Source organism: Garra rufa, chromosome 7 (assembly GCF_049309525.1).
Source record: "Garra rufa chromosome 7, GarRuf1.0, whole genome shotgun sequence".
Classification (NCBI taxonomy): domain Eukaryota; kingdom Metazoa; phylum Chordata; class Actinopteri; order Cypriniformes; family Cyprinidae; genus Garra; species Garra rufa.
Genome location: NC_133367.1, coordinates 7161163 through 7176687, shown reverse-complemented (window position 1 = coordinate 7176687; position 15525 = coordinate 7161163). Strand labels below are relative to the sequence as shown.

At 39.1% G+C, this 15525-nt stretch overlaps 2 protein-coding genes across 2 annotated transcripts; one reads left to right on the top strand and one right to left on the bottom strand.

The window, feature by feature from the left end:
• Window positions 1-5: 5 nt before the first annotated feature.
• Window positions 6-2664, top strand: ndufaf3 (NADH:ubiquinone oxidoreductase complex assembly factor). The gene is made up of 5 exons (XM_073843818.1): window positions 6-217; window positions 485-680; window positions 1096-1162; window positions 2312-2412; window positions 2490-2664. The coding sequence occupies exons 1-5, from the start codon at window positions 129-131 to the stop codon at window positions 2574-2576; spliced, it is 540 nt and encodes a 179-aa protein (XP_073699919.1). The 5' UTR covers window positions 6-128; the 3' UTR covers window positions 2577-2664.
• A 78-nt stretch (window positions 2665-2742) lies between these two features.
• On the bottom strand, window positions 2743-13166 carry LOC141338272 (rab GDP dissociation inhibitor alpha). Its single transcript, XM_073843817.1, has 11 exons — window positions 13088-13166; window positions 12775-12882; window positions 12586-12682; window positions 12351-12485; window positions 11289-11487; window positions 9298-9429; window positions 9120-9219; window positions 8874-9045; window positions 8655-8799; window positions 8533-8587; window positions 2743-6813 (listed from the first exon to the last, which is right to left on the bottom strand). Exons 1-11 carry the CDS (start codon window positions 13127-13129, stop codon window positions 6673-6675), a joined length of 1326 nt encoding a protein of 441 aa, XP_073699918.1. The 5' UTR covers window positions 13130-13166; the 3' UTR covers window positions 2743-6672.
• Window positions 13167-15525: the final 2359 nt, after the last annotated feature.

The window sequence follows — 15525 nt, the reverse complement described above, 5'->3', positions numbered from 1 at the left end:
ACCTGTTAAATGTTGAACATAATAATCAAAGAACGGTCATCCTCCGCAGGATGTTGACATCGCCAGTGCGCGTCAGTTAAATGCCTCCGAGTGCGCGCGCCCGAGCGAGTGCGTGAGTTCCGCGCGTCATGGCCGCCGTCAGCTGCGCGAGGTTGCTGTCCCCGGGATCCGTTCACGGACTGCGGCTCGGTTCGAGACTCCTTCCAGCTCTGAGCCGGTAAACATATAGCGGTAGAGTGTGTCCTGATATCCGAGCGGGTTTCATGCGTAGACTGCGGTTCTAGTGCGCTCTACAGTATGTACTGCGAACTGTGATGAAACTGTAGTACGCTAAACTGTCACATGACCTTATCATCATGAACTCACATATACAAATAATTGTTTTAATCTAAAAATGCAATTTTTTTTTCGGGTCGAATCAAGTACGTGGAAGGTCAAACGCAGTGCATTGTGGGATACAGCGTTCTTCTGTTCTGTCCTGCAGGGTCTCTTCGGTGCGCGGCCACAGGCTCGGTCCGGCCGACGATGAGTTGTACCAGAGGACCACGGTGACGGTCATGCAGAAGGAAGCGGCCGGAGGAACCATCATCTACAGCTACAGTCCGAGAGGATTCAACATCAGCGGAAACATAGTGTTCGGGCCCTGCGCCGTCCTGCCGCCGGCCGTCCTGCAGTGGAACGTGAGCGCAGACCAGCCCCTGATACACACACATCTCTGAGACGTCTGCAAGACATCGTTTGCTCATCAGATGTCAAATAGACGTCTGTTAGATGTCTTTAAGATGTTTATGATTTAGAATCAGTGTTAACCCTGATAGCACACGTACATCTCTGAGACGTCTATTTGATGTCTGCATTTACATCTGCAAGACGTAGTTTGCTCATCTGCAATATGTCTATTGGACGTTTCCTATCAGATGTCAGATAGACGTCTATTAGATGTCTTTAAGATGTTTAGGAATTAGAATGTTGTTAAAACTGACATCTGAGAGATGTTTGTACACAGCAGATATTTCCAGATCCAGAGATGTCTAGCAGACGTCTAGCAGACATACGTGTGCTGTCTGTGTTCACTACATGTGTTTGTTGTTGCAGGTGGGCTCTCACACAGACATCACGGTGGACAGTTTATCTTTGTTTTACCTGCTTGAGCCACGCATTGGTGAGGAAATACTACAGTTAATACTTCTGTTTCTGTAGTGCGCTTATAAATGACAGCCACAGTCTAATAGATCACCCCCTAGACCCAATATGAGACTATTACTAAAACTAGATTAAAAAGATTGTGAAGACAAACTTTGAGTTGGCTTGAGAAAGCCGGACCAGAAAGTTTAAAAAGTTTACATTTTGATGGTTTTCATGCTGAAATAGTTTGAAATTAAATTAATTAAAAGCTTAAAGTTTGATAGGTGATAGATAGCAAGTTACTAGCATGTCCAGCATGTTTACAGCATGTTTTTAGCATGATTAGCAAGTTAGTAGCATTTTGCTAGCATGATTAGCATGTTACTAGCTTGTTGCTAACATTTTTAGCATTTTAATAACATGTTGTTAGCATTATGTGCGGGTTACTAGCTTGATGCATTATCGATACATTATTAGCATGTTGCTTATATGTTTTTAACATCATTTACAAGTTACTATCATGTTGCTAGCATGTTTCTAGCACATTGTGAGCATGTTTTGCATTTACTTACATGTTAACATCATTTTCATGTTACTAGTATGGTGTTAGTATCATTTGCAAGTTACTAGCATTTTGCTAGCATTTTTTTAGCATGATTAGCATGTTGCTAGCATGTTTTTAACAATTCGTGTTGATATCACATTTCTAGCATGACGTTAGCATCATTTGCAAGTTACTAGCATTTTGCTAGCATTTTTTTAGCATGATTAGCATGTTGCTAGCATGTTTTTAACAATTTATGTTGATATCACATTTCTAGCATGACTAGCATGTTGCTATCATGTTTAACGTTTTACTAGCATGTTGTTAGCATCATTTTATCATGATTAGCATGTTACTAGCATGTTGCTATTATGTTTAACGTTTTACTAGCATGTTGTTAGCATCATTTGCAAGTTATGAGCATGTTGCTAGCATCATTTTATCATGATTAGCATGTTACTAGCATGTTGCTATTATGTTTACTAGCATGTTGGTAGCATGGTTCTAACATAATTAGCTTGTTCTGTCATGATGATCAAGTCAGTTTGAGTGGGGTTATGTTCTTCAGGACATTATTCATTGATAAGGAGGTCTTATAATGATGAAGTAGATCAGTAACCCAGTCTGATGGTGGTCTTTCAGAGGTTCTGGTTTTGGGGACAGGAGCTCGTACGGAGCGTCTGGATCCAAACGTACTGAACTTCCTGAAGAAGAAAGGCATCACGGTGGAGGTTCAGGACTCGGTAAACACTAATATAACACTGGTCTCTAATATGAGCACAGCTTCAGCAGGATAACAGTCTGAACCTTTCTCTCACAGGCCAACGCTTGTGCCACATTCAACTTCCTGTCCAGCGAGAGACGCTTAGTGGCGGCCGGATTGATCCCGCCTCCTGCTGTAGAATAACAGCAAACTGACAGTTCGGGATTACAGTGTGTCACATGATCTCTGTGTGTGTGTGTGAATAAACAGATTAAAACACGTGTGTCCCAGACTGAAGCAGTTAATCTGATGTCCTCTGTGCTGCTGACGGGTTAATCTCAGCTCATGTCTGATCACACAAACACACTCCTCATCGTCTGCTCCTCTTTATTAGCACCACAGATACAACATTAGCCACACAACACTGACACCTGAGCTTATCCCGCTGGAATCTGATCATAGTTAGCAAGCCCAAACAGCAATGAAAATAAACGCTGAAAATGCTGTGTATGATGTTTTATATAAGAGTGTTATATAAGAACAAGGTCTACTCCAGTCTATGAGTGTGAAAATAACAACTAAATATTAACAAAATAACAACAGATTGTCTTCAAAAGCCCTCTATTGTGTGAACTACTTCCTTCCGCTGCAGATTCAAATCAAAGTTTGACGGTTGATCAGCTGAGCATAAGCTCCGTTACTAGTGTTGGGTCGAGTCCACGTAAGTCGAGTCGGACTCAAGTCCGAGTCCAAATGGGTCGAGTCCGAGTCGAGTCCGACCGAGTCCAACTAAAAACTAGTGTTTGCCAGTATCTTAACCTTGTTTTAATTTGTACAACTACAATAAGGCAATGACAATTTAAATGTAACAAAAGGAAACCTCTGTTGCATATTGCCATTTTGATTTTTTTATTTCACACCATCTCATTAGTGTCCTGCTCAGCAAACTTAAAGTCATGTAACAGAAGTTATGACTGACTTGATATTATGACATATTTCAGAGTGAAACAGCTTTTAGAATGTGGGAAGGACAATGTGGGAATTATAAGGGAAGGATAGGACTGTACCTACGAGTAAAAGAATGAATCTGTGATAAAGGGAGGGGTAGGTGAAGAGATGGACAGCTAGTGACATATTTTTCTTAGATGAAAATGAGGCTGTGAGGGTTAATGACATGGAAGTCATGGAATAAAAGAATAAAATTCTGACTTTATTTTCTCAATTTCGAGATTATATCTCACAATTCTGATAAGAAAATACATTCTCCCTTTTCCTCTCAGCTAAAGTCATGAGTTTATTTTTTCCCTCAGAACTGACAAACTTGCTATTGCTGCGTTAAATTGAGTTCTAAAGTCTTAAATACAACATATAAACGACATAAATTCTGAATTCTGAGATAAAATAGGTAAATGTAAAATGTTATAGGTTTAAATAGTATTTTTTTAAATGACATAACTGTAACGTCTACTCCAAATTGGTCTATTGACAACGGGCCATTGAATTATTAGAAAATAATGCACACCCAAGGAAGTAAGTAAAACATTCTCAAGCTTACTGAAGGAAAATAAACAGTCTAATAATTAATTACAAGCAAAAGCATAAATAAATATAATAAACAAAATACAAATGAAATAGTTTTATACGTTTTTCAGATTGATCTATATAGTAAAGTATACCACAGAAATAGTGTACTACAAACATTTAATGAAGTAATAAATGTAAAAATAAAACTCTCTTCAATCTTCACCGTATATAATAAATATAGATGATTCTTATTAAAATTGCTAAACTGCTTCAATCAAGAGCAGTGAGTGATTTTCTCTTTTTATTTTGTTGTTTGATTATGACGCAGTCTGTGGCAGGTTTACACTGCTGTCGCTTTAAGACCGGACGCACAGATCATATATTTTGACACATCTGTATTTCTAACTCAACACAAAACCGATAGCATTTACATGAATGCTCTCCAAGACGATGCATTTTGACATTACCTTTCGTGTAAGTGTGTAGCAATAGAGAAAGAGTTTAATTCAGCATTGTGCGCTGACTGAGAGGCAGGCTTTCAAGTACCGGCAAGACTTTAAAACACATGCCAATAATACTGAATGTCACTTTCGTAATAATGCATCGAGTCAGTAAAATTTCCAACAACTGTCCCTGGACTCGGCTGGACTCGGCGATAATTCCCGAGTCCGAAAAGCTTGAGTCCGAGTCAAAATGCATCCGAGTCCGTGACAAGTCCGAGTCCGCTAAAAATTGTACTCGAGACCGGACTCGAGTCCGAGTACAAGTCCGAGTACCCCAACTCTATCCGTTACTAATTCCAAAATGTCACTTAGAACTAGTAACGAACGAACATTGAGTTGTTTCACTGAAAGCCTATTGTATTACTGCAATAAAACCACACTCTTCACTCCAGTTTACATAAAATTGATTAAAAATCATAAAAATCCCACAGACTTACTTTGATGGAATGTTCAAATGAGCCCACACTATTCAAACTCCAACTGTCAAAATTTAAATTTAAACTCCCAGAATCCCTTGAGACTAAATCAAGCTTCCCTTCTATCAACTATTTCTAATCTATTCAAACTTCCATTCTAATATTTCTTATATATTTAACCATCTAGCCTAGCAACTACAACCATGCTAAAAACATGTTAGCAACTTGCTAATTACATGCTAATAATGCAAGTAACATGTTAATTGTTAGAAACATGTTAACAACATGCTAACAATTCGCTAATCATGTTTGCAACATGCTAACAACTTGCTAACCATGCTTGAAACATTCTGTCAACATGCTAACAACTAGCCAATCATTCTAGAAACATGCTAGCAACTTGCTAATCATATAAGAAACAGGCTAGTAACTTGCTAATCATGATAGAAACATTAAACATGCTAGAAATTTTTTTGAATTATGTTAACATTCTAATCATGCTAGCAACATGCTAATCATCTAATCTATCTGTATAAAGTTCAAAACTTTAAGCTTTTACAGCTGCTTTAAACTTTCAAGCTAGGCTTTCTCAAGCCAACCTAACATTTGTCTTGACAAACTTTATCTAGTTAAATATTATTACTCAATAAATAATATTTACTATAAACAATAGTAGTATTTAAACGTGTTTAATCTTGTATTGAATGATTCTGTATTATATTTAATATTAACGCTGCGTGTGTTCGTGATGGTGATTTTAGTTACATTGTTCCACCATTAGATGGCGACAAGAGACTGTTAATACTGGCTTTTATACTGAAAGATTAGAAACTGAAGTTATTTTTAGTTTCAACGACAGCTTGACACAGCTAACAAATGCACTGAGCAGCGCTATCATCAAAAATCACCAACAGATGATATTAAGGATACGACAAAGATATCGCTTTCCTCAGCAGATGTTCAAACTACATTATGAATATGAAGATGAACGCTGTATCAGATGCAGATAATCACAATCGTTTAGACCATCTCTCTCTTATGTAACTCTACAGTGAGCTTTTAATACAATAATACAGTAAGTTTTCAATGGCTGTGTTTCCATTACCCTTTAAATTGCACAAATCGAAATTGCGATTTAATGGAAACGCATCAATTGCGCAAAAACTTCCATATATCGCAAACAATTTGTTTTTTTTCATTTACAGGTCACATTCGATTAAATATAGCCAAAATTCCACAAAAATCCGTTGCCATGACTTATTACGAGAGGAAAAAAATGACGTGTCAGTCGCATAACATCGGTGAATGGAAACACGAAACAAATACTCTTTAATCGATATTTATAAAATAGCACCAAAGTTTTGTGCAAATCTGTGATGGAAACGGGCCTAATAAAGCAACTCGACGTTCGTTCGTTACTAGTTCTAAGTGACATTTTGGAATTAGTAACGGAGCTTATGCTCAGCTGATCAACCGTCAAACTCTGATTTGAATCTGCAGCGGAAGGAAGTAGTTCACACAATAGAGGGCTTTTGAAGACACTGTTGTTATTTTGGTAATTTACACACTCATGCCATCGAACTGTTGTATAAACGCAATATTGCACTTGTAGACGTGAGTATATCAGTCACTGCTGAGCCAATATACAGCCATATCTGAAGTCTATTAGTGTATTATTGCTCATATATCATGTATATCGTATAAAGCTGACTTGACCTGAAACATCCAGTGTTTACAGTTTGTTTGCAGAAACTGTTTCCAGTGAAATGACATTTTGTTCCACTGTATATGACTGAAATGATAATAAGTGTAAACGATGACGTCTGGCTGAACGATCTCTCGTGGGTTTGGTCTCGTTCACTCGTCGGAGTCTCCGTCGGCGTCTCTGGGATCCCTGAAGATGAAGTCTGAGCCGGTGACGCGGCGGTACAGGTCCAGGATGTCTTCCGTCTCGCTCTCGAAGTGCGGCGTGTGATCACAGGAGCGGGAGACGAAGATCTAGAGGACAAACGCCATCAATCACAGCATTCATTCAAATGAGCCTAACCCTAACACTATTCAAACTCCAACTGTCAACATTCAAATTTAAATTTCTAATCCATTCAAACTTCCATTCAATGTTTCTAATCTATTTAACTACTAGCCTAGCCTAGCAACTACAATCATGCTAGTAACTTGATAATCATGCTAGCAACATGTTAATCATGTTAGCAACATGCTAGTAGCTTGATAATCATGCTAGCAACATGTAAATCATGCTAACAACATGCTAGTAGCTTGATAATCATGCTAGAAACATGTTGCGACATGCTACTAGCTTGATAATCATGCTAGTAACATGTTAGCGACATGCTAGTAGCTTGCTAATCATGCTAACAACTTCCTAGTAATGCTAGAAACATGTTAGAAATGTGCTAGCAACTTGTTAATCATGCTAGAAACATGTTGCGACATGCTAGTAGCTTGATAATCATGCTAGTAACATGTTAGCGACATGCTAGTGGCTTGCTAATCATGCTAACAACTTCCTAGTAATGCTAGAAACATGTTAGAAATGTGCTAACAACTTGTTAATCATGCTACAAACATGTTAGCAACTTGGTAATCGTGTTAGAAACATGCTAGCAACAGGCTTGTCAGGCTAGAAACATGTTAACAACTTGGTAATCGTGTTAGAAACATGCTAGCAAAATGTTAGTAGCTTGTTAATCATGCTAGAAACATTTTAGTCATGTTAGCGACTTGCTAATCATTCTAGAAACATGTTAGCAACTTGCTAATCATGCTAAAACATGCTAGCAACAGGCTTGTCAGGCTAGAAACATGTTAGCAACTTGTTAATTATTCTAGAAACATGTTAGTCATGGTAGCAACATGTTAGTAGCTTGTTAATCATGCTACAAACATTATAATCATGTTAGCTACATGCTAGTAGCTGGCTAATCATGTTAGCAACTTGCTAATCATGCTAGCAACTTGCTAATCATGCTAGTAACATGTTAGCAACTTGCTAATCATGCTAAAACATGCTAGCAACAGGCTTGTCAGGCTAGAAACATGTTAACAACTTGGTAATCGTGTTAGAAACATGCTAGCAAAATGTTAGTAGCTTGTTAATCATGCTAGAAACATTTTAGTCATGTTAGCGACTTGCTAATCATTCTAGAAACATGTTAGCAACTTGCTAATCATGCTAAAACATGCTAGCAACAGGCTTGTCAGGCTAGAAACATGTTAGCAACTTGGTAATCATGCTAGCAACATGTTAATCATGGTAGCAACATGTTAGTAGCTTGTTAATCATGCTACAAACATTATAATCATGTTAGCTACATGCTAGTAGCTGGCTAATCATGTTAGCAACTTGCTAAACATGCTAGCAACTTGCTAATCATGCTAGTAACATGTTAGCAACTTGCTAATCATGCTAAAACATGCTAGCAACAGGCTTGTCAGGCTAGAAACATGTTAGCAACTTGTTAATTATTCTAGAAACATGTTGGAGACATGCTAGCAACTTGTAAAACATGCTAGCAACTTCCTGATCAGGCTAGAAACATGTTAGCAACTTGGTAATCATGTTAGAAACGTGCTAGCAACTTGCTGTTAATAATGCAAGTAACATGTTATGTTAAAATCATGCTAGCAACATGCTAAGAACTTGCTAATCACGCACAGCATTGGTTGGCTCACGTTGAGCTCATCTGTGTGGGTTACCTGACTCCTGCGGCCGTCGTCTGTGGGGATCATCAGGTTACTGATGGAGACAAACCTGCGGGAGGAACGTATCGTTAGTGACACGCCTGAACAACGCCACGGCTGAGATGTTTGCGGCTCACTTCTCCATGATGGGCTCCAGCAGGGCCAATCCGGGCTGAACCTCCTTCTCCGGGTTGCAGGTTTCCACCATGGTGCTGACGACCGCCACGTACTTGCCTTCCGCCGCCACGTTATGAGCGTAGGACAGCAGACACACGTAGACATCTGCACACACACCACAGCAGTTGACAACTTTGCTCAGGTGAATTCTTGAAGCAAATCGCTCCGGTATTTCTCACCTGACTTCCTGTTGAGGTGCGTCTGCGGGATGACGATGAGGCAGGAGTTGGCGTCGTGGGTGTTTTTGACGGGGTGGTTGAGTAAGCAGATAACCCGGATGACGCGGCCGGCCTTCTTGACGCGCTCCGGCACGTAACTCGGGTCACAGATCAGCTGCTTACAGCGGAACACCTTCATCGGGACGCAAACGCGGTCAGATTACGGTCATCGGGAGGATGTGAGGATGAAGGTGCGTTTGCGCTCACCTCGCCCTCGGATCGCACCGCCGCCACTCGCCCGTCCTCCATCAGGATCTGGTCCACGCGCCGCTTCAGCGTGCAGGTGTTCCCGTAGACGGCGCCGAGCCTGAGGAGCGACACAGGTTTGTCATGTTTGACGTGCGAGACGACGCTAATGTGAGGAGCGGAGTGAGCGTCACCTTACCTGACGAATCCCTGCGGGAGCTCACCCAGACCGAACAACGGGTAGAGATACGGGCTGAGATTGTAGCGCGCCAGAGACTCCGAGTACAGCTTGATCCGGTTTATAGTCATCACACACGGCTGCTCCAGATAACTGACACACACACACAGTTAGGTACATGTCATAGCATCTCTAATCAAGTCTACAGCCCTTATGTTCGACTTATAGATAGTTCTCTTCTTCAATATGAGGAGATCAAACAACAGATTCATGAGTTCGTCCAAATTTGACAAAAAGCTTATAGACATGATTATAATATAAGTCAGACACTGAAGTGAGTTTGTCTCTTTGAGGAAGATTCATTCACTCGCCAATGAACCGCACAGAGATGTTCTGATCTGATTGCTTGACTACTCTGTACTAATACTGGAGTACACAAGTTCTGTTCATCCTAAAGCAGTGAAACTACATTTCTGTATTCGTCCTGTGTTGCTCTTAAGGTGTACACTACTTTTTTGTTAACCTGGCAACAGATCCTTTGAAATAAAAATTAACTGTGGTTCTACTATCAAAAAAAAAAAACCCAAACATGATTACTATAGTTACCATGGTAACCTCAAACTAGATAAAGTCTGTCAAGACAAACTGTAGGTTGGCTTGAGAAAGCCTAGCTTGATTAGCATCATTAGCATCATTAGATGATTAGCATGTTGCTAGCATGATTAGAGTTGTCATGATTCTAACATTTTTCTAGCATGTTTAGTATGTTTCTAACACGATTAGCAAGTTACTAGCATGTTTCTAGCATGATTAGCAAGTTGTTAGCATGTTTTTAACATAATTAACATGTTACTTGCACCATTAGCAAGTTGCTAGCATGGTTAGCAAGTTCTTAGCATTTCATTAGCATGTTCATAGCATTACTAGTAAGTTGCTAGCACATTTCTAACATGTTTATTATGATTAGTAAGTTGCTAACAGGATTAACAAGTTACTAGCATGATTAGCAAGTTACTAGCATGATTAGCAAGCTACTAGCATGTTGCTAGCATGATTAGCAAGTTACTAGCATGATAAGCAAGTTAATAACATTATTAGCGAGCTACTGGCAAGTTACTATCATGTTTGTCAAGTTACTAGCATGATTAACTAGCTACTAGCATGACATTAGCATGATTGACAAGTTACTATCATGATTCTAGCATGATTAACAAGCTACTAGCATGACATTAGCATGATTGACAAGTTACTATCATGTTTCTAGCATGATTAACTAGCTACTAGCATGACATTAGCATGATTGACAAGTTACTATCATGTTTCTAGCATGATTAACAAGTTACTAGCATGACATTAGCATGACAGACAAGTTATTAGCATGTTTCTAGCATGATTAACAAGTTTCTAACAGGTTACTAGCACAATTATCAGGTTACTAGCATGATTGTAGTTGCTAGGCTAGGCTAGATAGTTAAATAGATTAGAAATATTAGAGTGGAAGTTTGAATAGATTAGAAATCGTTGATAGAAGGGAAGCTTGATTTAGCCTCAAGGGATTCTGGATGTTTAAATTTGAATTTTGACAGTTGGAGTTTGAATTTTGACAGTTGGAGTTTGAATAGTGTTGGCTCTTTTGTACATTCCGTCAATGAAAATCTATGGGATTTTGATGATTTTTAATCTTCAATTTGATGAAAACTATAAGTGGGATTAGTCTGAAAAGATAAAGCACAGTAAGTGAGATCAGTCTGAAGAGCTGGCCTGAGTTTAGTGGTTCTAGCTTGAAAGCTCTAGGAGGAGTAGCATTCAGAAATGTAGTCTAAGAAGAAGAAGAAGAAAAAGCTTCAGTAGCATATTAGACTTTCTCAATCCAACCTAACAACCATGGTTTTTGCAACACTTACTATAGGTTAACCATGGTATTTGTAGCAAAACAATGATGATAAAATGATAAAACGCTGGTTACGTGTGCTATCTGGGGTGTGTCTAAGGTGTTTTCTGGTGTTTCTCACTCGTCGTTGACGTGAAGGGCCAGAGCGTGACCTGTGAACTCCACAACATCGTCGCCCAGGTCGAAGTGGCGAAACACGTCCCTCATGGTGGTCCTGTGCGGGTCCATGTCGTGATACGTCCGCGGATCGTTCTCCTCGAAGTTCAGGATGAAGGACATGAACTTACGGAAACGCCGCTTGTCGAACATCCCCATCAGATCTGGAGAAACACACAGCGATGAAACCACAACACTTACCATACTAGACATGAAATAAACACTACATGAAAGAAGATACTAAACTAGATTAAAAAAAAAAAAGTTTGTCAAGACAAACTATAAGTGATCAGAACGTGTGAAAAATTTTTAAAAGTTTTAGAAATGTTATGGTTTTCATTTCAGAAGTTTAAAGTAGTTTTAAATCGTAAAGCTTGGATGGATGGATAGATAAATGGACAGATAGTGGATGTGCTGGCATTTTGCTGGCAAGTTTTTTTTACTCATTTACTAGCGTGTAGCTAGCGTGATTAGAATGTCACTACTAGTATGATGTTAGCATTATTATCATGATTTAACATAGCAAGTTGCTGACATGTTGCTAGCATGATTAACAAGTTTCTAGCATGAATGTAGTTGCTAGACTTGGCTAGATAGATCAGTAGATTAGAAATATTACAAAGGAAGTTTGAATGGATTAGCAACAGTACATAGAAACGAAGCTTGATTTAGACTCAAGGGATTCTGGGAGTTTAAATTTGAATTTTGTCAGTTGGAGTTTGAATCGTGTTGATCATTTGAATATTCCGTCAGTGTAAGTCTATGGGATTTTTCATCATTTTTCGGAAAACCGTAAGTGGGATCCGTAGAAAAGATATAGCAGCTGGAGTCAGATCAGTCTGAAGATCTGGGCTGAGTTTGGAGTTTGTAGAGTTAAACTCTAGGAGGAGTAGCGTCAGAAATTTTAGTCTCAGAAGAAGAATAACTGTAAGTTTAAATAGCATTTCAGTAAGTTGTCTTTCTCTAGTCAACTTAATAACTGCTTGTTGAAATTATTATTAATGAAAAGCCTAATCACAGTGTTTACCTGAATTGTGTGTGTCTGTCTCAGTGCAGGGGACTTTGTGAATTTTCCCTCCTTTGAACACAAAACTGCCTTCAATCACCTTGAAGTCCAGATATCGAGTGACCTCCGTGTACAGCAGCATCTTCACCAGCTGACCTGAATCACACACACCGTCATCACAAACACACACACACACACACACACACACACACACACACACACACACACACACACACACTATATACACAGCTCTCACCGTTTGCAAGCAGGAACTTGGGAATCAGATCCACGTTCCAATCTTTCCCGCACCCCATTGATTTTGAAGAAGCAGAAACCTGGAACCTCTTATAAAGCTGGTCAGAAGAACAAACAGTCATGAACGTGTGTATTACTAGTGTGTATGAGCGGTGCGTGTGTGTGTGTGTGTGTGTTCATGTATATCTACCTCCTCCAGAGGGGAAACTGAGGCGCTCTCTCCTCCATAATACGGGTTGGAGTCCATATGAAGAACCTTCTTCCCATTGACTGACATCAGTCCAGATAAAACACATTCCTGCAGCACACTCACATTATTGATCTGAATAACGTGATCATCTAGTTCTACTCTAAACTCAGTCCTGCAGAGTTCAGCTCTTGTCTGAATGTCTCTAGTAATAAGAGCTTGAGGAGTTGTCTCAGGTGTGTTGAGTTGAGTTGGAGCTGAGCTCTGCAGGACTGGATCTAGTCTGATCTCTGATCAGGATGAGAATGTTTCTTACCTTTGGTCCGGTTCCCAGAACAATCACATCAAACTCCGGCATCCTGACGCTCTCTGAGCGAATCCAAACACACACTTCATCTGCCTTCCTCAGCCCTGTGTGTGTGATTATTATGATCCTAAACTCATAATCCTCAAGTCATGTGACACAGACACACACCTGTCCTGAAGATTTACACACACTTGATACACATTTCAGTTTTAGCCAACTAACTTTAACAAGATTCGAAGTTGCGAACTGAATCAAATGATTCGCGAACACGATTCGAAGTTGCAAACACGATTCGAAGTTGCGAACTGAATCAAATGAGTCGCGAACACGATTCGAAGTTGCAAACACGATTCGAAGTTGCGAACTGAATCAAATGAGTCGCGAACACGATTCGAAGTTGCGACCTGAATCAAATGAGTCGCGAACACGATTCGAAGTTGCAAACACGATTCGAAGTTGCGACCTGAATCAAATGAGTCGCGAACACGATTCGAAGTTGCGAACTGAATCAAATGATGCGCGAACACGATTCCAAGTTGCGAACTGAATCAAATGATTCACAAACACGATTCAAAGTTGCGAACTGAATCAAATGATTCACAAACACGATTCGAAGTTGCGAACTGAATCAAATGATTCGCGAACACGATTCGAAGTTGCGAACTGAATCAAATGATTCGCGAACACGATTCGAAGTTGCGAACTGAATCAAATGAGTCGCGAACACGATTCGAAGTTGCGAACTGAATCAAATGATTCACAAACACGATTCGAAGTTGCGAACTGAATCAAATGATTCACAAACACGATTCGAAGTTGCGAACTGAATCAAATGATTCACAAACACGATTCAAAGTTGCGAACTGAATCAAATGATTCACAAACACGATTCGAAGTTGCGAACTGAATCAAATGATTCGCGAACACGATTCGAAGTTGCGAACTGAATCAAATGATTCGCGAACACGATTCGAAGTTGCGAACTGAATCAAATGATTCGCGAACACGATTCGAAGTTGCGAATTGAATCAAATGATTCGCGAACACGATTCGAAGTTGCGAATTGAATCAAATGATTCGCGAACACGATTCGAAGTTGCGAATTGAATCAAATGATTCGCAAACACGATTCGAAGTTCGAAGAACTGATCGAAGCGCTGAAACAGTGAATCACTTTGCGAGGTGTAAACTGATTTAAAGTTTTGAAAAGCTGTTTCACTCATCACTATACATGCTGTGTAAACTCATTAGAAGTGATGTCGAAATTTGAAAATTAATGTCTCATTTAATGTTTTTTTTTTTTGCTAGTGAATCACTTGAACTGAATGATTAAAGTCACGAGTTTGAATCAGAGTGGTTCCAGCGTAAACGACTCTCTCAATTGATTCAGTTTGTTTATTGGTCTTATATTTACACGACACTGGCTTAGCTGGCTATTTTATGACAATAACCTAAATAAGAGGAAAAAGTATGATGTTTCAAAGAAAATCTCCATATTTCCATTCCAAAAAAACATCCAAAACAAATCTACGAACATGAGGTGAGGAAACCGGTTTACTGCTAGTGAAACATTGATATGACCAGCTGCAGCTCCAAATACATGTTAAAATAAATGTTAAAATATAAGGTGGATATATAGTGATTTCACAACACTTATGGTTTTAAAGCAGCTTTTTTTTTAAATCATATTTTATTAGTTTTACATAGCATAATAAACACCAAACCAAACAACAATAAAAAGAACAAAATACATACAAAAAAAAAAAAAATACTTTTAAGAGCAATCAGGGCATATTGGCAGTTTCAGGTAAAAACAAAAATACTCAAAAGGGGGCAGACAGCATATTAAGCATTACATTACTGGTGTAAGTCAACATCATATTGGTCAAAGTATCTAAAAATGGTTCAATTAGATCTAGATTACCCATAACTCCATACCAGGTGCAATATTCCAGTAAAACAGGTCAAGCAGGTCTTAAACTGAGGAACAGTTGTCGTTTTCCACAGCCTTAGGAAGACACTCTTAGCAATAATCACTCCGTAAATGATGGTACTTTCTACAGAAACATTATGATCTAACAGAGAAACAGAATACCCCAAATAATGCAATTTAAAGCAGCTTTACAGAAAACCATTATGCTAATGTTCATTATATCTGCAGACAGAAACACTGGTTTTCTTGCACCTGTCAAGTTTGGGATTTTGGGCTTTTTGGTGTTTCATCAAGTGTTTTTTTCAGACTAGTGGAAAGAAAACACCCAAAAAGACACTGTTAAGTGTTTCTTTTATAGCACTTTATCTATTTGTGTCAATAGATTTCAATTACAATACAGATTTTTTAAAGGCCAAGAGTTTTTTCTCCTACACTGAGCCATAAATCTCCACTTCAGCAGCACTTACACACACCACACTTTACATTTGTGTTCCTGTCTATATCCTGAAGGTTT